We start from the raw sequence: 21,390 nt of genomic DNA on the forward strand, positions 1-21,390 counted from the left end.
ACGCCAAGCTTGCGTGGAATGATGATGGATTTTGTGGGCCCTTCCTAGTGTTTTGAGGTCTTTTGGAGAAAGCAACATGTTGACGTGTTGGCATGTTCATACACTCATTTAACATGATTGATGTGTCCATTTTAATATTTTTAAATGTATGAGTCTCATAACATGAATTGGAAGGTGGGTAATTATGTCATTTTGCAAGTAAGGGTGGTTAGTCCAAAAGGTGGGTAATTATGCCATTTCATTAATCTTGTGTTTCTTTGAAAGTTTGGAAAAATTTAAAGACCCAACATCTCAGGATTTGGTTTAAAAAGATTCAAAATTTTGGGAAACCAATTTATTCCTCTCTTGGTGAAAAAATATTAGCTACATTGAGTTTTCTTCATGGTTGAGCTATCTCCATAATTGAGCTATCTCGAAAACTGAGTTATCTCCACAATGAACTATCTCTACAACTATGTTATCTCCATCGCCAACCTATTTCTATAGTTAAGTTATCTTTATGGTATAATTATCTTCACAACTTGGCTATTTCCATAGCCAAACTATCTCAAAAATTTCACCACAACATCACCTCCACCCAGTGCCACCATGATGTCACCTACACCAACAACTACCACATGCCTTCATCGTTCAGTCATATCACTATAAAACTCAACCCACATTTTATTCATTATAAAACATGAAGAGCTCTCACATATCAGAGAGAGGTGAATTGTATAATGTAACATATTTCACTTACAAATCTTTTCACATAAAAGTAATAAAAAATGAGATTGACCATATTAATTCATATTTGTTAAGCGCTTGGGTTAAAAAGAAGAATAGTAAATAATATCAATAATTTAATGGTTATCTCAAATTATAAAATTCAATTATACTTAATAAATTAAAAAAAATGTACTTTTTAAATGTTTATATTATTTTTGTTTATTGATAATGCATTAATTCAATTTAAAATAACGGTTATATAAACAATAAAATTAAAAGGAAAACAGATCATAAAAAACAAATCCCCTTTATATACATAAAAAAACATACAAATATACACATACATACACAGAAGATATAATCGTATTTCTGCTTTATAGTCTGGTGTATATATATATCTATATATATATATATATATATATATATAAATAAACATTTGATATGATTGAAATTTATAATATTATTAATTTATCTCGTTCTTGTTTAATTAAGTATTATTATCTTTTTGATTTCTGTAAAAATAAACTTAAAAGATATATATAAACCCTAATTAATTATCTCGTACTAAATGCCTTTTGATATCCAATTTACGATTTGTATGCGAACCACCAATTCACTGCATCTTTCACTTTCTTCTCCCAACGACACACCACACTCATCTTAATCTCATTTGCAACAAAACCAAACCAAAACCTAAATCTTCAATCTTCAATTGAATTGGGATTAGGTTTTTCTCTCCATCGATTCCTCTTCTCTCAACCATGGCTGAAGTCATCAACATGCCCCCCGAATCTCTCGATCAATCTCCCTCTGCTTCCGCTCCTCCTCAACCCCCTCCACCAGCCACTTCCGCCGCCGAAGATGACCCTCCTCCGCCGCGCCGCCGAGACCGCCGCGACGATCGGGAATTAGACCGCCACCCCAACCGTAGCCGCGATTACTACGACCGCGACAGGGACTTCAAGCGCCGCCGTAGCCCCAGCCCTGGCTACCGCGACCGCCGCTACTCTCCACAGCCGCCATCGCGCCGCTCGCCTCCGCCGTACAAGCGGTCTCGGAGGGGCAGCCCCCGTGGTTATGGAAATGAGGACAGGTGATACCAGCTTTTGCCGTCATTTTTGAAGTATATGGAATTTTGGTCTGTAATATAGGGAATTAGGTCTTTTTTATTTTCAAGCTAGATATTTATAATTAATAATGACTGTTTGGGTTGAGCACATGCTAAGTAAAATAGCATTGGAATTAGGTCATGTATGTTAGTGTAGTTTATTTTAATTTAGGGGTTTTGACGTAAAAGGTCGTGTTTTTATTGTGGTGGGAACTGTTGGTTGAATTGATTGTTTATGTTGCTGAAAATGAAGAAACCCTCATGGATGGGAAGTGTATATGTTTTTTCCTCAATGACATTTAGTTTAGATGGGAAATTAACCCTCTAATTCACAAGGGAGTTCAGGTTTCTTTGGCGGAACCCTGGACTTTATCTATTTTCTGACTTTCTAATTTCACCTATTGTAGCATGATTACACAAAGACGAGTGTTTTTATGTTGACTATATGATGTGCTGATATATTCATGCTATCCTGTTATTATTTAAGTTTATGTTTAAAGGACACAATATTCTCAGAGATGAATGGTTATATGTTGACTGTGTTATGTGATTTCATGCTGTCGTGAAATTATTCAAATTGTTTATAGGTAATACTTTGGAAGTATTTTTTTTTTCACCTTTGAATTTGTTGCTTTACTTTCTTTTTATCATGGGCTATGTGTCACACTTTATGCTGATAGTTTATCTATTAATTGAATGTGGTTAAAGCAGATTTGGGTATGAGTATTTTGGTGGCTATGAACGGGGAGTGGGTGGAAGAACTGGTTATGCGGATGAGAAGTCTTATGGCAGGCTTGCACATCGATCTGTTGGGGGATATCATAATGGGATGTCTGGTATGTTAATAATTTTTAATTTGTAATTCCCTTGGGTTTTCCTTTCATAGTGTAGGTGACATTTATAACTCAAATTTCACTTTTGTTCTCTAATCGAGCTATGTTAAACACATTTTCCCACTCTGCATACTGAAAAATAACTGCACATAATATAATAGTTTTTTATGCTCTTCAATTTCATTTGTTTGTGTTGCTTATGATGGGAGTTAAATTGGTTATATCATGTTTGTGTAGACAATGTGCATATTGTTTTGTAGATTATTCCATAGGTGTACCATTGAATCAGCATGATTAGTGCAGATAGAATGTTAATTATACATAGTATATAATCTCTTCCATTGCAACAAAAATAAATATTACTGTCCTACAATTCGTTACGTATCTTATGCTGCTTTTTAGTTTATTCAGTGTCCTTTTTGTGCTATTGTCAAACATAAGCTGATACATTCACCATACAGCATGAAGTGCTGTGTACAAGTTTACATTTATTTGTTTGTCAGGCAACAAATTATCAGATTCTTTGACTTCAATACATATTGTAGTTAACTGTTCTGTCTACGGGTGAAAAATGCTGATGTTAATTATTCTAGGTTCTTAAAATACTAAGATTGACATCTGCAAGGAGGAGGCGAATGATCATATACATATTAATAGTTCTTATAGCTCCCACCATATTTTTTTATTTTCTTGTTTAAATAGGCCAGATGTCTTGAAATATGAATTATAGAAAAAAAGATGGTCATAAGTTAGACAGTTTCAGCTTCTAGAGTGTTTAATATGTAATACTTAGGGCGTGTTTAATGAAATTTTAGGAAAAAAACTTCTGTCTGGAGAATATGCTGATATTATGGATGAGTTATTATTGTGAGCCAGCTTATGGAAGCCTTATTATTCATTAGTGAATTTACTGATAGTCAACTATCTAGATTTGTTTATTTTGCTGTGTGGTAAAGTTGTAACATTTACAGTCCTTTTTACAATTTGACAAATTATTGATAGTATTTTCAGAACTGATTCCAAGGTTTAATAAATTAATAATATCTTTACATGTATAAGTTCAGTTATGCTTTGTTTTTTTTGAGAATTCATAACAACGCTCCTATTGGCCTTAACATTTGAAGAAAATATAAAATCAGACATTTCAATATAAGAAATCAATCTCTTTCACAATATTTTCCTTTCAAGGTTTGTTGTAGATCAACACTTTTATGCTATTAAGTACATACATTCCTCTGTTTTTACCCAGATGAAGTCAGCTTACTGTGGTATGTTCCTGTATTTTGCAGATGTGGATATTAATCGTGGTTATACAGATTTGTCAAGTGGAGGTGCACAAAGGTTAGCTTTTTCTTTTTTAAGTTAAACGATGCACGAATAAATATACCGGCCTTGTTTCATCTATTCCTTGTGCTACATCTGCTAAAAAGGAAATATGGTGAAGGATCCAATAAACTCTTTAGAACATTGCAGGAGTGGAACATAAGCATTATAGGTTATTGAGAGTTTTTTGTATCATCGCAGATGACATGTTTACTTTGTGCCCTGAGTTGAGATCTCTTCTACTATTTGTTGAGCAATTTGGAGACGTGATTATTAGAGGAATTTGAAATGTGTGTTACAAGCATGTGCATATTGTGCAGCTCAGTTATCCTTTATCCATAAATAAGCATCTGAAATATGGATTCCAATGCACTCTGCAAAGACTGAAGTAATGCATTAAAATATCCGTGACTGAAATGGCATTCAAATACAAAGATACCTTTTGGCAAAGGAAAGTTTAGGAAGAAGCTATGATGTTATGGCAAGTTAATTTCTGGAAAGGAACAGGAACAGTTGTTGTCTGAGAACACTAAGGGTCTCTTTGGGAGAATTGGTAAAGAGGGGAAATCTTACAACTCGTATGGTCTCCCTCCCTTTTTCCTTTTCCATTTCTTTCAAACAGGCCCTGAGTCTTCTTTGATGGTTGTTGAAGATTGGTTTCTGCAGGACTGGTGCTTCTATATTCATTATGAGCTTTATAAGCAAAACTATATTCAGACAAACAATCAGTCCAGACAGGATAATGGTTAAAAGAAAATCACTGAGTAAAAATGTCATAGAAAGTAGCCAAACCTTAATAAGAGTTGAATAACTCAGATTTAAGTGAACAATGTATTTTTGCCTTAAGTTACTGTTACAATTTTCTACTGTATTTATAGAGTACAGTAGTGCAGAATACAAAAGGTCAGGAAACCCTAAAACAATATTCTTTAAGATTTTGTAAATTGTAAACATTCTATTTCACACCGTAATTACTTTTTTATGTTATTTATATTCAATACTATTTATTGACTTGGAGTTGTTTACTACCATCATAAATTATGCTCTTATTTGATCGGTTGATTTTTATTTTCTCCTTCTTGTTAGAATTCTCATTAGTCCTGCTTTTATGTGTTTTTTTTTTCTTTTGGATATGTAGAAGTTCTACTTGCATTTGGTTCCTATCTTATGCCTGCAAAAAATAGCAGTAATATTTAATTAAGGAGTTAATTTTTTTTTCTGTACAGACGGTATTGAAACATTGTGCAAACTTGTATTATTTGTTCGGAGTTTAGAAATATGCATGTTGGAGTTCCATCGACTAAAGATAGTTAGTACAAACCTCATCTTAGAAGCTTATTATGTGACATTGAATTAGGTTTGAATTTTATTTTCTAAAATGGCATCATATCTTATCCTAACATGGTTTGTTGGGCTTAATGTGTCACCCGATATTGCATCCCACTCTATTCTCATGCTTGAGATGTGTGGTCCTTAGTCAATTTTGTGAGATTGAGTTAAAGATTAAAGTCTACTTTTTTAAATTGCAAAACAATTCAGTTACATTTGATTGTTTGTCCTCGTGTCATTGAGTTCTTACCCATTTAGGTACAAAAGGAGGGCATATTCTGTTATAATCAACAGAAGAAGTTTCTGCATGCCACTATGTATTGATTCTGTGGAGTTTCCTGTTCTCTTTTATTGTTTCCACCCTCTTTTGTGAATTCAAATTTAACTTTTTTTAACCTCGTGTCCTGTTCTATTATGCTATAGAAATATACTAAATGGTAAAAAAAAGAATCTGTAAGTTATACTTTGTCTCATATTAGCACATGTACTGACCAGTATTATTTTCTTCCCTATGCTGTATTCCCAACCTTGTGGGAAGTTGTGCTTTGCGTTTGTGCTTAACTTTTGCAAAATTAATATACCTAATTGTATCTCCCACTTTTGGGGAATTATCACTATATAGAAAAAGTAAAATTGAATTTATTATTTATTTAAATTCTTACTTTTTCTTTTCTTTCTTGAAGTGTATTTATAGCAGTTTTTATTTGAAGTGTTGATTATGTTACTAATTCACGGGGAAGTCTGTTTACAGTTTAGATGTTTTCAATTATTTCAGAGAGGGGTTGATGTCCTATAAACAATTCATTCAGGAGCTCGAAGATGATGTACTGCCAGCTGAAGCTGAGCGTAGGTAAGTGTTGGAATATAATATCCTTTTCATTTCGCATAAGCTCACAAAATAACTTATTGGATAGTTGTTGACTAATTATATGCTATTTATTTTTCTTAGGTATCAAGAATACAAATCGGAGTATATTTCTACCCAAAAACGAGCTTATTTTAATGCTCATAAGGATGAGGAATGGTATGAGTTTTCTTGGTGAACTGCTAACATTTTTATTTTGATTCTTGGGTTATCATCCTGCTTCAATTTCGTGTGCAATCTTCTGATCTTTCCTTCTTTTGATTCTTTTGTGTAGGTTAAAAGATAAGTATCATCCAACAAATTTACTAACAGTAATTGAAAGGTGAGTTTTTGCAGATTTTTCTAATCAAAACTGAGTGAAGCACCCTCTATACGTTGATGGAACATATAATAGAGTTTTTAGTTGGGTGGTTACTAAATATCATGGGTAAATTAATATTTTGAAATACTTTTTTATTGATCGTCTCTGCCACATCATCTTTTAGGAGGAATGAAAATGCTCGACGACTTGCAAAGGATTTTATTCTTGACTTGCAGAGTGGAACGTTAGACCTGTATGTTTTTGCTCTTTCTCACAGTTTGCTTTTGACTGCTCTTCCTAATTTTTTGACTTATGATAATTTTCAATCAATACAGAAATCCTGGTTTGAATTCCTCTTCGTCCAGTAAATCAGGGCATGCCAGTGAACCTAATTCAGAGGAAGAAACAGATGGTGGCATTAAGCGAAGAAGACATGGTAGGGGACCTAATAAAGATAATGATTTCTCAGCTGCACCCAAGGCTCACCCTATCAGTTCTGAACCTAGACGGATACAAGCAGATATTTTAAAAGCTCAGGCTGTTGTTCGTAAGCTTGACATGGAGAAGGGTATTGAAGATAATATCTTATGTACTAGTGACCACAACAGAAATGGTGACAAGTCTCACAGTGGATCTGTGGGCCCCATAATAATAATCCGAGGCTTAACATCTGTTAAGGGCTTAGAGGGTGTTGAGCTATTGGACACACTTATTACATATCTTTGGCGCATTCATGGTATTGATTATTATGGAATGGTTGAGAATAATGAGGCCAAGGGTTTTAGACATGTGAGACCAGAAGGAGCAGGGCATGAAGAAACAAGTAAATCAGGTTCCGAATGGGAGAAAAAACTTGATTCATTTTGGCAGGACAGGTTGAATGGTCAGGATCCAATGGAATTGATGACTGCCAAGGAGAAGATAGATGCTGCTGCAGCTGATGTGTTGGATCCATATGTTAGAAAAATTAGGGATGAGAAATATGGGTGGAAGTATGGTTGTGGAGCTAAGGGCTGCACAAAGCTTTTTCATGCGGCTGAATTTGTGTACAAACATTTGAAGCTAAAACATCCCGAGCTTGTAATGGAACTGACATCAAAATTGCGTGAGGATCTTTATTTTCAAAATTACATGAAGTAAGTATTATTTAAGGCTTCTTTTATTTAGTGGTTAGCATTGCTTGTGTTGGTTGACCCGCTTACAGTGCCCTTTCTTCCATTGTAGTGATCCTGATGCTCCTGGTGGAACACCTGTCATGCAGCAACCTCAGGTAGTCTAGTTATTTTGTTTACCAGGCAGTTATATACCTTGAAGATTACTCTATCTTTGTTGTCCATCAAAGTATGTTATAGAAACGTTTTGATGTTCAGGTTTTGGTGGGTGTTTATCTGTATCGAGGCATTTTAGCATCATTACAGATGTGGTCTGCACTGTTTTCTGCATTTCCCTATGAATATCTATTGCTATATGGGAAAGTAGCCTGATATATCAGTTGTTAGGAATTTATGGCTTTTGTATACCCGTGTATTTTTTTATAATGTCAGTAAGGATTGATTTTCGAATGCTCAGTGTCTTTTTGTTCTGCTTTTTAGAAGGATAGGTCTCTAAAGCGAAGATTAGGAGTTTTGGAGGGCCGATTGAAGGATGACCGTGGTAACCGGCGAGACCAGGACGCGAATGACAAAATGAATGGAGATAATAGTTCCCCATCCAATGAAAGGCAAATGGGAAACCATGATGAAGCAATGTATGATTACGGAGGGCCTGGTGTACCTCCATTTACTTCAGATATGCCCCCTCCTCCGCCAGTTTTGATGCCTGTACCTGGTGCTGGGTTGGTTTCCCTTCCCATTTTTCTGATTCCAATCCACTTTATTTCTTTAATTGAGGATTTGTTGGTACTTAAATAAATTTTCAATTACACAGGCCTTTGGGACCCTTTGTCCCTGCTCCACCAGAAGTTGCAATGCAGATGTTAAGGGAGCAAGGAGGACCGTCGTATGATGCCTCAGGAAGGAAGATGCGATCTGGTCCTCATATAGGTGGACCAGGGCCTATAATTGCTGTCCCTCCATCCTTTAGACCAGATCCTCGACGGATGCGAAGGTAATTATTATGCTGTCTTTTTACCCAGACATTCCCTTTCCGGATACAAATCATATTACCTCTTTCCTGTCCATATTATTCTGCAGACTTTAATCTGCAACCGAACCCAACTCTCTATGCCCTTTTTGAACTAGTTACATATTATTCAGTGCTCAAGATATTCATGCCTTACTAGTTACATATTTATTTATTTATCCCTTTGTAAGGAAAGTTCATTACTTTACTCAAGATATTTCTTTATTAGCTTATGTTCTGGAAAAAGTTGATGGGAGTTCAAGGATTTTCATGTCATTATATAACTCTGTGCACTTGCCAGATATGGGCATTTACTTATTTGTTGTCTTCTATCGATTGTATGAAACATTTACTGATTTTTCCAAATGGTGGTGCAGCTATCAAGATCTGGATGCCCCTGAAGACGAAGTAACTGTGATAGACTATCGGAGCTTGTAGGAGTTGGTGGAATTCATCTAACTTAAATGATTTTACACTTTCTTGATGAGAGCTGCAGTCTACCCTTAGCGGGCTTAGGGTTCATTTATTTGGTGCATTTGTCTGAGTCTTATTTTCTAATGTGGAGAGCCGACGGATCTAACTTTGATGATGTTGTACTCGAGATAAGATTTGTAGAATTCATTCACAAAATGTCATATGATGTGAAAGGATAATTTAAAAATATTAGCCGATTTGTTATTTACTGGATAATGGTGTGCTTAGCATCATGTGAGTGAAAAGTTACTTGGTAAATGAAAACTTCCACTCATAATTTATTTCAAGTATATTCTGAATTCATTTGAGATAATTCTAATGTGCGTAGAGTGAAAGAGAACAACACTAAAGTTTACATCTTTTAAGAGAGATTATTTATTCCGTTGGGTCGAGTGGTTGAGTTAAACAGGGAATTTGATGGATGGGGCTGAGTAGGGTTAAATCATGTTAAGAATAGGCTTTTTCTTCTGTGACTACATTTTAAAATTTATACTTTATTTTAAGTTAATGTGTACACCTAACATCATGCAATCACCAATCTTATTAAAATAAAATAAAATAAAGTAAGGACTAAACCAAAATGGATAAAAATGACGTGTAAGAACTAGAGATGACTTTAAGTATAAGTAGAGAAATAAATGTGTAGATAACACATGAATCATTAAACCTTTTTAAAACTCTGGTAGATTACAGGAGTAGCACGTACAAGAGGCAGACATTATAATTACATTTCAAGATTTCATAAATAGGGCATATAATCAAATTACATCACTACGAGTTGCATGAATTCTTAGACCATTCCATAACTTTATTAGATAACTTTATCTCAAAAATTTATCATTGAATTAATGCTTTATCAAATAAATCATATCTACAATTTATTATACATTAATCCACATTTAATATTCTATTGATATCTTTCAAACAAAACGTAATATATATTTTTAAAACATAAAAATAGAAATTGTTTGACTATGTTCTAATAATTATTCAACTTTGACAAAAATTGATATAATCAAGCCAATATATAGTTATACCCAGTAGTTGGAATAATAAAAATCACATTCTATATAAAGTTATTGATGGTTTGAAAGCTGATGTAAATTGTAATTTATGGTAGTATAATTTGATTCATCTCTCTCTTTCTCTCTGTGAGATCAAAACTTCCAGTAAAAGTATAATCAATGAAGGAATTTCTTTTTCTTATTAAGGTTTAACTACTTTGATTTATGGTAGTAAACATTTAATCTCAGATGATATGAAAAACTCTCAATAACCTATAAAGCTTATGTTCCAATCCTGCAATGTTCTAAAGATTATATCGGCTCCTTCACCATATTTCCTTTCTCAACTACCATCGTGTTGATTGAACTTCTAGCAGATGTAGCACGAGGAATAGATGAAACAAGACAGATACATTTATTCGTGCATTGTTTAAATTAAAGAAAGAAAGAAAAAAACTGACCTTTGTGTACCTCCACTTGACAAATCTGCATAACCACGGTTAATATCCACATCTGCAAAATAATAACTCACTCATTCTATCAGCATATTATCTAGACAGTGATTAATGAATATGAAGTAATCAAATCACAAACACATATAATGGACCTGTTCAGTTGAATTATTTTTAAGGACAAAACATTTAAAATTTTAAAACGGTTTACAAAATTTAGTTTCCGGGAGAAAAGTAAGAACTGCACAAAAAAGTATTTTAAAACAAAGGGTTATATCAGAGAAGCTTTTTTCCTCAAATTTCATTGAATTCAAACACACCCTAAGTATTACATACTCAACACTCTAGAAGTTGAAACTGATGGAAGAACTAAAATCAGAATAAAGGTTACTCATATATCCTACCTGGGAGTGGACAAGAAGAGTTGGCAGTGAGATCATATTAGAGATATTGATGAAAAAGCATCCAGTTATTCAACTGGATGTTAGTTTTCTATTTTTGTTGCTTGAACAGGGGAAGGCTTAGAGCCTATATATAGTAGTCGTGTCTGTTTGGTATGTGAGATAATATTCAAGATCAGTTTTACGTTTAAGCTTATCCTTATCTTTTCTTCATATGCAACAAAATTCAATTGATACAAGAAAAAGTCTAGAGAACACTAATTTATTTTTAAGATATTAATGAGTATCGTACGTAGGAATACAACAATTTATTCCATTAAGAGGGAACAGAGGAATAATGTTGCAAAGCTGCATGAAATCAAATTGCAGTTCATGCTAAAAAATTAACACAGCAATTGATGACGACAAAGGTTTCTATTGATTCACCAGTAATCCTTACAAGAACAGCTTCCATTCTTGAAATGATGGAACCGTCGTAAATCACGCACAATTATTTCCCTCCCTGTCACAAGTGAAATGTACTTGGTGGCTTCATGGCAATCACCACAAACTCTTAGATTCTTCCTAATCTGTATTGTTGTGCCACGGCTTGTATTCAGAAGTCCAAATGCAATGGCAAGCCTCTCACTATGGCTACTGACCAATTGTTCCTTCACATCTTCTTCTACATCATGAATTGAATCAGTGTCGGGCACATACCCAGCAGCCTTGATCTCATCTCCAAGAGTGTCAAGGTATGCATAAATTCTTTTGGATTGAGGATGATTAGTACTTCCTGAGTAGAATGTATGAACTTCATTTCTCAACTCAACCAAACTGCAGCCAGGAGTTTTCTGGATCCCTTTCTTCTCCATGGCTGTCCTTACCTTAGCAACCTTTTCCCACATTGAAGCCGATGCATACATGTTGGAAAGCAACACATGATACCCTCCCTCATCTGGGTCTAACTCAAATAGTTCATCTGCAACTTTCTCACCCAATTCTACATTTTTATGGATTTTGCATGCACCTAGCATTGCACCTAAAACGGTAATTCCTGGTTTGACAGGCATATCCTGGATGAATTCCCAAGCATCATCTAGCCTTCCAGCACGACCAAGGAGATCAACCATCGCACCATAGTGATCCATTGCAGGTTTCAAGCCATAGTTTTCCTTCATGCTTTCAAAGTAATAGAGTCCCTCTTCCACTAAACCTGAGTGACTACAAGCTGCTATAACAGAGAGAAACGTTATCTCATTTGGCTTAACAGATCCCTTCTGCATTTCATCAAAGAGATCCAGTGCTTCTTTTCCATGCCCATGTGTTCCATATCCATCAATCATTGCATTCCATGTTATCACATGTCGTTCTTCCATCGTGTCAAAAAGATTTCTTGCAGTTTGAATGGCTCCACATTTGGCATAGGTGTCCACAAGTGCTGTACAAACAAAGACATTTTTGTCCATCAAAGCTCTTATAGCAAGTCCATGAATCCACTTAGCCTGCCGGGTAACTGATAAATCTGCAAGAGCAGTAATTACACTCACCAATGTAAAGGAATCGGGTTTGATGTCATGAGCTTGCATCTCACAGAATAGTTTTAAAGCTTCATTTATGTATCCATTTTGTGCATAACCTAATATCATGGCATTCCATGTAACGACTGTTTTCTGTTTCAGATTACCAAACAGTGATGCTGCAATATCAATCCTCTTACACTTTGAATACATGGATATCAAAGAATTCATAACTGACACGTCAGAACCAAGTTTCTTTTCCTCCAACAATCTATGAACAAATCTCCCTCGTTCTAGATCACCCAAATTAGCACAAGCATGCAAAGCCCCCATCATACTAACATTAGTCGGTTCCACCCCCTCATCCAACATCTTCAAAAACGTCGAAAACGCTTCTTCAGATTCCCCATTCTGCTCATAGCCATTAATCATCGTATTCCACGAAACAACATTCCTGCCACTCATCCCCTTAAACACCAACCTTGCATTCTTCACAGACCCACATTTGAAGTACATGTCCAGCATCGCTGTCCCAACATTAACCATAGACTCAAAGCCAGCTCTGAAAGCATAACCATGGACAGACTTTCCAATCTTCAAAGCCTTGACATCCGCCAGGGCTGGCAAAACAGTGACCAACGTGATGGAATCTGGCTTCTGGCCAGCCTCCTGCATCTGCAAAACCAGCTGCACAGCCCTCCTGGCAAGGCCATTCTGTGCGAACCCCGCCACCACCGTGTTCCACGAAACCAAGTCCCGCTGCGGCATTCTCTCAAACATCTTGTACGCATCCTCGACCTGCCTGCACTTGGCATATAAATTCACCACAGCAGTCATGGCAAACAAATTTGACTGAAACCCATTAGTTATGACCATCCCGTGAACCTCCCTCCCCCTCCTGAGATCCAAACTGTCACCGCACATCTGCAACAAGTAGGTGAAGTCATACACCACTGGACTCACCTCATCATACCTCATCCTACCATAAAAGTTCAGGGCATCACGTAAAGCTGAGTTTTTCGTGTACCCTTTGAGCATGGTGTGGTAAAGCACGTCGAGCTTGTGTTCCACAGTCTCGAAGACACGTGCAGCTTCAGTGATGCTGCTGAACTTGCAGAACAAACTGATGAGCTTGGTCTGGAAAAAATGTTCGTCGTAGAAACCGATTTTGATGACAAGGGGGAGGATTTGGTGAAGCTCTTTGAGGGAAGTGCAGAGTTCTAAGAGTACGGCGGAAGGGTGTCTGTAGACATGGGAAGGGATGAAAATTCTTTGGTAAAGAGGGGCCGGTGTTGGTATTTTTCTGGTGTTTGGGTTTGTGATGTTGGGAATTGGTGGGGGACGTAGAGTGATGAATTGGGTACTCATTCTACTTTGAGGTGTCTCAACTTGGACGCAATGCAAAGGTACCCAAGTTCTTTGGATTCATACGTAAGAATCGAACTCATGTCTGCATGAGCTCACAGACATTTTTTATATATTCTTTCGGTGCAGTGGAGGATAATATTTTGGAAATGAAGGACTGTAATAAAATTAGGATGTTAATAGCTCTGTAACAGTAGCATCATGTTCTGGTGCGGCTCCACCTATTCTAGGGTTTTGCGTAGCGAGGCATAAGGACATTTTGCATCATAATTTTGGGTTTTCAATTATGCAAAATGAAATTTACAACTGTAAAGAAGAAACCTTGAATTAGAAGATAATGATTGAAAACTGAGGATTCCTATCTAGGAAACTTATTTGACTTTGCTTGCTATTTGTTTATATGTTTTGTTTAGGACACCTATGGATTTTTATTGTTAATTATGAATGTCATTAATCTTGATTGATTTCTATCATTCGTAATTGAAGATACCTGTTATATATAAAGTTTCAAAACAGCAGCTATCTCAATTGTAGCCTACAAAATAAGCTGATATAGGTTGTTGGGGGTGTTTTGCTTGTTCCACAGTTCGGGTGTAAATCTGTTGATTAGAATGATTAATTGGTGGAAGTTGTTATAGTATTTAGATACAGAGTATTGAGCTTGTTAGGATGCTTGATTTTGCTTCTTTTATATGCCTATATCCATCACACAGATAGAACTGGTGGAGAATCTCTGCGCTTGAACTTCAAGAGTTTGAAGAGGAGAACATTCAAATCCCCCCACCACAGGGAAAAGGGTCTCCTCGAGCAGCAAGATGCAGACCCAAGCGGACAACATCACTAATTGACGAATTCCTAGACGAAATTTCCATCTGAGACATGTATGTTATGTAGCTTATTATAATTTATAAACATTTAGTGGTTGTGAAAGTGTCTACCATCTTTTTTATGTAAGTGCAATGTTTAGATGGTTTCATCTTTTGTTTATTTTGAGAAAGAAAAATAATAAGACTGGCTGGTTAACAAAAACTCTGTAGCTTAAAGATGTTTGTTTGATTATAGTATTTCCTTCCATTGAACATGAAGCCTGCCACAACTGAAATTACATAATCAATGCTCAGAATTCTTTGTTGCTACTTCTCATGAATCCACTGAATATAGTTCTTATCACTGAGTAAAAAGTTTATACTTCCATAACATTGATGTTTGGTGATTGTGCAATGGGTCTTATGTATGCTTCCTTTTGTTATTCTATTTGGTTGTAAATAATTTTCTGTACCAGGTTATGAAATATGGCAATGAGAGCCAAATTGACTTAATTGTTCTCAAGGTGGGTGGTATTGTTGGTAAAAGTACTTCACTTCCTTCTCATAGAGAGTCACCGAATCAACTTGTCTTGTTTTCAACATTTTTTCCACTAGGTGCAGATTTAGTAAACCAGTATTCTAGCCGTGGAATACTAAAGAATTTTGGTTCTCATTCATCATTGAACTATGGTCATCATACCAGTTCATAAACTAAAGACTTGAAGCAAAAGAAATTGAAGTAAAATCTTCTTGTACTAACAACAACCTTCAAATCTAGTTTAAAGTATGATATATGTGCAGAGAAATTTCTGCTTGGATATTGTTTTAGTTGCAAGGTCGAGTTACCAAACACTTTCACAATTTGTTGTCTTTCACTGTCCGGTTTCGCTCCCAGGTCCTCTGTCTCGCTCTTCCGTCCGGAGGTGTACATGTTAAAGGTTCTCCGATGCTAAAGTGTACCATTCGACAATTCAATGTAACAGTAATAAATGCACATTAAATGCGAACCACTACCTCTTACCTTTGACCTGTATTTATAGTTTTTGCCATGGGTCTAGGATTAGTGAGACGTTAATCACGGCCCAATTTCGGCCCAATGACTTTAATCGTTGTTTACCTTAATCTTTGCGTAAATGACTACAGAATTTTTACGGTCGTTCGTTCTTAACCGTCCGGTTACAGTAAAGATAATTCTATGATCGTCCAGCCATAACTATCCCGTATCATTATGACCGTCCGGTCCATCTAGTACATCATGACCCTTGATCGCATAAACATCTTCTTTGGCCATGCTAGTGTTATTCTCATGAAAGCTTAGAAGGGATGAGACCATGCTGTTTTGTTTTCTTTTCATCCTTGTTCACAAGTCCCTACTATGCTTTCATGGATTAAATAATAAGGACCTAAGTTTATGTATGGACCTACATTATAAGGAGAGAAACTTGACTCTTTCAGTCATTTCAAAATGGCTGGAGCAACTTTTCCATTGGTATAAAACCGTGAGTGGACCATAGGAAAATAGTATTGGTGCAGCCTTTTCAATTATGACAACTGAATGCACCATACCAAGCAATTATTTATTATTTCATCCAAACCTTTCACGTGTAAACTGCACTATAAGTAATTCTCTTTAATTTTTTTTTGTTGTTTTTTGTTTTATGAATAAACTTAAACAAGAAACCCATTCTGCAACAACATCGTTTATTGATTTTCATCCAAATGTAAAATGATATTTTTATTTATCTTATCCAAATAGAATATGGTTAGAATGGTTGTTCCATAGATATATCCATCATGGACAAAGATTCATGAGTCATCCAGACAAAGCCCATCAAGGATTATTTTGAGAGGATGAATGGGGTCCAACATATATCTTAATGTTAAAGTTATCTTAACTCCCTTAATTTATTAGATAGGACTAAGTCAATAACATGGTTTCTACACTTTAAGAGTAAGTCAGTTTTCCCACGTTGCTGAAATCTTGATTACATAGGTGTTTTCTGTTTTATTTGAATTATTATAAATATACTATTGCTATATTGAATAAAATAAGTTCATTTCCTTCATTTTGAAAAGTTACGTATAGTTCCACCGTCTTTTGCTTCTCTATTATTTTACTTTTCTTTTATATGCCCAACAAATTGGTATCTAGAGCAGTCTTCTTACAAACATGTGAAAATAAGTTCTAAAAAAAGTTTCTACCAAGTAGCACCTCTTGTCTTTGATGGGAAACTATGATCTCTGAGTTGTAAAAATGGAAGCTTAGCTGAAGGCTTTGGATCTTTGGAAAGCTGTTGAAGAGGATTTCGAAGTACTTCTGCTGTCAGACAATCCTACCATGGCCCAGATCAAAATTCATAAGGAGAAAAAAATTAGAAAGCAAAGGCAAAATATGTCTCTTTGTGGTGTTTCGACAACCATTTTTACTAGAATCATGACTTTAAATACAACAAAAAAAATCTGGGATTATCTAAAGGAAAAATATGCAGGAGATGATAGAATTCGAGGCATGCAAGTGTTGAACTTGATGAGGGGATTTGAGCTTCAAAGGACGAAAGAGTTTGAGACAATTAAAGAATACTTAGACAAATTACTTGGCATTGCTAATAAGGTAAGATTACTCGATACTAATTTTTCTGATTGTAGAATTATCGAAGAATCCTTGTAACTGTGCCAAAAAAGATATGAGGCATCCATACCACTCTAGAGACCACAAAGGATTTGTCAAAGATTTCTTTAGCAGAAATGTTACATGCCTTGTAGGCCCAAGAGCAATGGAGGCTTATGAGGCAGGAACATGTGGTTGAAGGTGCTTTACCAGCAAAGCATCATGTTGCTAGAACTAGTAAGAAGAAAAACTTCAAGAACAATCAACCAACAAGCACCGAAAACATGACAAACAAAGGCAAGGATATAAAGAAAAATTATCCACCTTGTCAGCATTGCGGAAAAATGGGACATCACCTTTAAATGTTGGAAAAGACTAGACGCGAAGTGTAGTAAATGCAATCAGATTAGACATGAAGCTATAATTTGTAGAAGCAAACTTCAACAGCATGAAGATAATGCCCAAGTTGTTGAGCAAGATGAAGAAGATCATATTTTTTCTGCACCGTGTTTTTCAGTAAAGAGTAGCTCAGAATGCTGATTGATTGACAATGGGTGTACCAACCAAAGGACTTGAAGCCCACTAAAGTCTCGAAGGTCAGAATAGGAAATGATAGCTATATTTCTGCAAAAGGAAAAGGAACCATAGTAATTTCAACGAGCTTAGGTACAAAAACAATCTCAAATGTTCTTTATGTACCTGACATTGACCAAAATTTGCTAAGTGTAGGTTAGTTGATGGAAAAGGGATTTAAAGTGTCCTTTGAACATCATTATTGTCTTATCTATGACATTGCTGGCCGGAAAGTTCTAAGATTCATATGAGAGGTAAAAGCTTCTCATGTGATCTAATAGAGGAGGAGCAAGCAACCTATTACACTCAATTCAGTCCCACAGAACTCTGGCGTAAGAGACTTGGTCATTGTCACCTTGAAAGAATGCTAAAAATAAGGAAGAATGACATGTCAACAGGTGTACCAATACTTTCTGATAATTTGCCAAATTGTAATGCTTGTTCATTTGGTAATCAAAACATAAAGACTTTTCCCAAATCAGCTTGGAGAGCCTCTCAAAAGTTGCAGCTAATTCACACTGATGTAGCAGGACCTCAAAGAACACCATCACTTCTATTTTGTTCTATTCATAGATGATTTTACAAAAATGTGTTGTATTTTATTCTTAAAAGTCAAGCATGAAGTGATTGGAGTATTTATGAAGTTCAAGAAAATGGTAGAAACTCAAAGTGGCTACAAGATTCAATTCTAAGATCAGACAATGGGAAGGAATATACATCAACAAAATTCAATCAATTTTGTAAAGAAGCAAGGATTGAGCATTATAAGGTTCCTTTATTCAGGGAACCAAAACATATTTCTCTCTTCTCACTCACACTCTAAACAATAAAAGATAAAATGTATGTATATGTATTTTATTCAATCTATAATGTATAGAAAAAAGAAATACAAGTAAGTGCCCTCCCCCCCCCCCCCCCCTCCAAGGAAGTCTCCCTTCCTCCACTAGAAAAGATGTCCAGTCTATACCCAACCAAAAATATCTGATAACCCTCTCTCCCTTTATTATGTTTCTTATTTATACTCTCTCTCACTCTACTAACAAACTAACCTCCTTTCCTGCCTTTAATCACCCCCCTTTATTCCTCTCACGTATACCTTTAACTTCCTAACATTAACCTCCTCTCCAACGTCAACCTTGTCTTGAAGGTTGAAGTCAGGGAACTGCTGTCGGATGTAGTGCTCCTCCTCCTAAGTGACACCTTCCAAACTGCCCTCTTGCCATTGTATTAAGACTTGGGGTATCTCCTCCCCTTACTATTGTTGATTTCTTCGCTGTAGCACTTTCAGATGTGTATATGGGTTTGTCATCCTGTAGTTCAGTTGGTAGGGCTCCTTTAACATGATGTTCTCCTATAGCTAACTTTAGCAGGGAAACATGGAATATAAGGTGTATTCTTGATGTTTCTGGTAGCTGCAACCGAAAAGCAACAGGTCCTATTTGTTTCTCCACCAGTATTGGTCCATAATACCTTGTTGAGAGCTTAGGGTGTAGTCTTGTAGACATAGACGTTTGTCTATAAGGTCTGATTTTAAGGAATACTCAATCTCCCTCCTTGATCTTGGCCTCCACCCTCTTCTTATTGGCATAGTGTGTCATCTGGTCTTGAGCTCTGGCCATATGATATATCAGTTGCTTCAAAGCCTCATCATGTGTTTACAAGTCCTGGGCAACTACTTCTACCACTATTTCTCCAGGTATGAAGCGTGTCACTGTGGGAGGGGGTCTTTCATGCATTGTTTCAAAGGGTGTGCACTTGGATGCTCCTTAGTAAAGGATGTTGTACCAATATTCAGCCCAAGGTAAGACCAAACTCCAACTCTTGGGCTATTTGAAACTAAAACAACTCAAATATGTTCCCAACACCCTATTCAACACTTCAGTCTGCCCATCCGTTTCTGGATGATAGGTAGTGCTCATCCTCAGCTGTGTTCCCTGCAAGCGAAAAATGTCCTTCCAAAATCCACTCAAAAAGGTGGAATCTCGGTCACTAACAATGGTTATAGGTATCCCATGAAGTCTAATCACTTCCTTCACAAACACTTCAACTATTGATCTTGCTGTATGAGGGTGTTTAATTGGGATAAATTGTCCATACTTACTGATTCTATCCACCACCACTAATATAGTGTCAAACCCATAAGACTTGGGTAATTTCACTACAAAGTCCATACTAATCTCCTCCCATATTGTTTTCGGGATGGGTAATGACTGCAAAAGACCTTGGGGAGATGTTGCCAAGTATTTATGTTGTTGACATACGAGGCATTCAACCACAAAATTTGTAATTCTCTTCTTCATTCCCCGAATGCAAAGATTGTGCCACCCTCCTATAGGTCGTATAGACCCCTGAATGTCATCTTGTGACTGTGAAATTCTGCCAATAATCTAGGTATCCAGACATATTGTGCCAATAAAACCAACCTCCTCTTTTAATGTAATCTCCCATGCTCCAAGGTATATGCAGGATGGGAATTAGGATTCACCCTTATTTCCTCCAAAATCTTCTTTAAACAATCATTCTTTTCCACCTCCTCCATGATTTATTGAAATTCAAATCGATATGGTCTGGATATCATATGTAAGACTTTTGTCTCCTGCTTGTCATTCCTCTCGTTTTCTTGATAACCCATCAGCCACCTGATTGAAAGCCCCTGTCTTGTATTTTATTTCAAAGTCATACCCAAGGAGCTTAGCTAGCCAATTTTGATGGCTTTGGGTTGTAATACGTTGTTCTAGTAAATATCTTAAGCTCCTTTGATTAGTACAAAAAACAAATTTCTGACCCAATAAGTATGGCCTCTAATGTTGTATAGAAAGCACAAGCGCGATCAACTCCTTCTCATAGATGGACTTGGTCAGAGAAGATTCAGATAAAGCCTTACTAAAGAAGGCTATAGGTTTTTTTCTCTATGACAGAACTGCCCCAACTCCAGTACCAGAGGCATCACACTCTACATAGAAGGTTTGATTGAAATCAGACAGAGCCAATACCGAGGCTGTAGTTACAGCTTCTTTAAGCTTTTGCATGGCTTTTGCTCCTATGTGGACCTCTTAAACATTCCCTTTTTCAGCCTATCAGTTAGAGGTCTAGCCATCCTCCCATAGTCTCTCATAAATCTTCTATAATACCCAGTCAGCCTAAGGAAACCTCGTAGCTCCTTGATATTTTTAGGCTCTGGCCATTCCAAAGTAGTTGCAATCTTTTCTCTGTCAATCTCAACCCTTACTACAGATATTTTGTGCCCCAAATATCTCACTTGTTTCTTGCCAAATCCACATTTCTTCTTATTGGAAAAGAGTTTATGCTCAGCCAACACTTGCAAGAATTTCACTAGATGTTGTGAGTGCTACTCCCATGTTTTGTTATAGTCAAGTATATCATTAAAGAATACCAATACAAATCTCCTAAAAAAGGGTCTTAAAACTGAATTCATCATGTCTTGGAAGGTGAATGAGGCATTTGTTAGCTCAAAAGGCATAACAAGAAATTCATAATGCCCCTTATGAGTCCTAAAGAAAGTCTTAGAAATATCTTCACACTCTTCATCCTTATTTGATGATACCCAACCTTCAAATCCAATTTTGAAAAATAAGATGCTCCTTAGAGTTCATCCAGCA

At 36.2% G+C, this 21,390-nt stretch overlaps 3 protein-coding genes across 3 annotated transcripts; 1 reads left to right on the top strand and 2 right to left on the bottom strand.

The window, feature by feature from the left end:
* Nucleotides 1-1,290: 1,290 nt before the first annotated feature.
* Nucleotides 1,291-9,349, top strand: LOC124834976 (serrate RNA effector molecule). Its single transcript, XM_047309820.2, has 12 exons — nucleotides 1,291-1,801; nucleotides 2,528-2,652; nucleotides 3,939-3,990; nucleotides 6,077-6,151; nucleotides 6,251-6,325; nucleotides 6,441-6,488; nucleotides 6,652-6,720; nucleotides 6,803-7,603; nucleotides 7,692-7,737; nucleotides 8,060-8,301; nucleotides 8,394-8,573; nucleotides 8,966-9,349. The coding sequence occupies exons 1-12, from the start codon at nucleotides 1,470-1,472 to the stop codon at nucleotides 9,024-9,026; spliced, it is 2,106 nt and encodes a 701-aa protein (XP_047165776.1). The 5' UTR covers nucleotides 1,291-1,469; the 3' UTR covers nucleotides 9,027-9,349.
* On the bottom strand, nucleotides 4,011-6,068 carry LOC148201586 (uncharacterized). Its single transcript, XM_088109308.1, has one exon. It carries the CDS (start codon nucleotides 4,924-4,926, stop codon nucleotides 4,459-4,461), a length of 468 nt encoding a protein of 155 aa, XP_087965434.1. The 5' UTR covers nucleotides 4,927-6,068; the 3' UTR covers nucleotides 4,011-4,458.
* Nucleotides 9,350-11,167: 1,818 nt separating the features above from the next.
* On the bottom strand, nucleotides 11,168-14,431 carry CRR22 (Pentatricopeptide repeat (PPR) superfamily protein). The gene has a single exon (XM_047309825.2). The coding sequence runs from the start codon at nucleotides 13,784-13,786 to the stop codon at nucleotides 11,342-11,344; it is 2,445 nt and encodes an 814-aa protein (XP_047165781.2). The 5' UTR covers nucleotides 13,787-14,431; the 3' UTR covers nucleotides 11,168-11,341.
* Nucleotides 14,432-21,390: the final 6,959 nt, after the last annotated feature.

Source organism: Vigna umbellata, chromosome 3 (assembly GCF_029865625.1).
Source record: "Vigna umbellata cultivar VRB3 chromosome 3, Vumbellata_1.0, whole genome shotgun sequence".
In the NCBI taxonomy this organism is placed as follows: Eukaryota; Viridiplantae; Streptophyta; class Magnoliopsida; order Fabales; family Fabaceae; genus Vigna; species Vigna umbellata.

Bases quoted from the DNA above. Each gene is read 5' to 3' on its own strand.
- LOC124834976 (XM_047309820.2), top strand. From the start codon at position 1,470: ATGGCTGAAGTCATCAACATGCCCCCCGAATCTCTCGATCAATCTCCC. The intron at 6,326-6,440 runs GTATGAGTTTTC...TCTTTTGTGTAG, and splicing joins GCTCATAAGGATGAGGAATG to GTTAAAAGATAAGTATCATC. The intron at 7,604-7,691 runs GTAAGTATTATT...CTTCCATTGTAG, and splicing joins TATTTTCAAAATTACATGAA to TGATCCTGATGCTCCTGGTG.
- LOC148201586 (XM_088109308.1), bottom strand. From the start codon at position 4,926: ATGTTTACAATTTACAAAATCTTAAAGAATATTGTTTTAGGGTTTCCT.
- CRR22 (XM_047309825.2), bottom strand. From the start codon at position 13,786: ATGAGTACCCAATTCATCACTCTACGTCCCCCACCAATTCCCAACATC.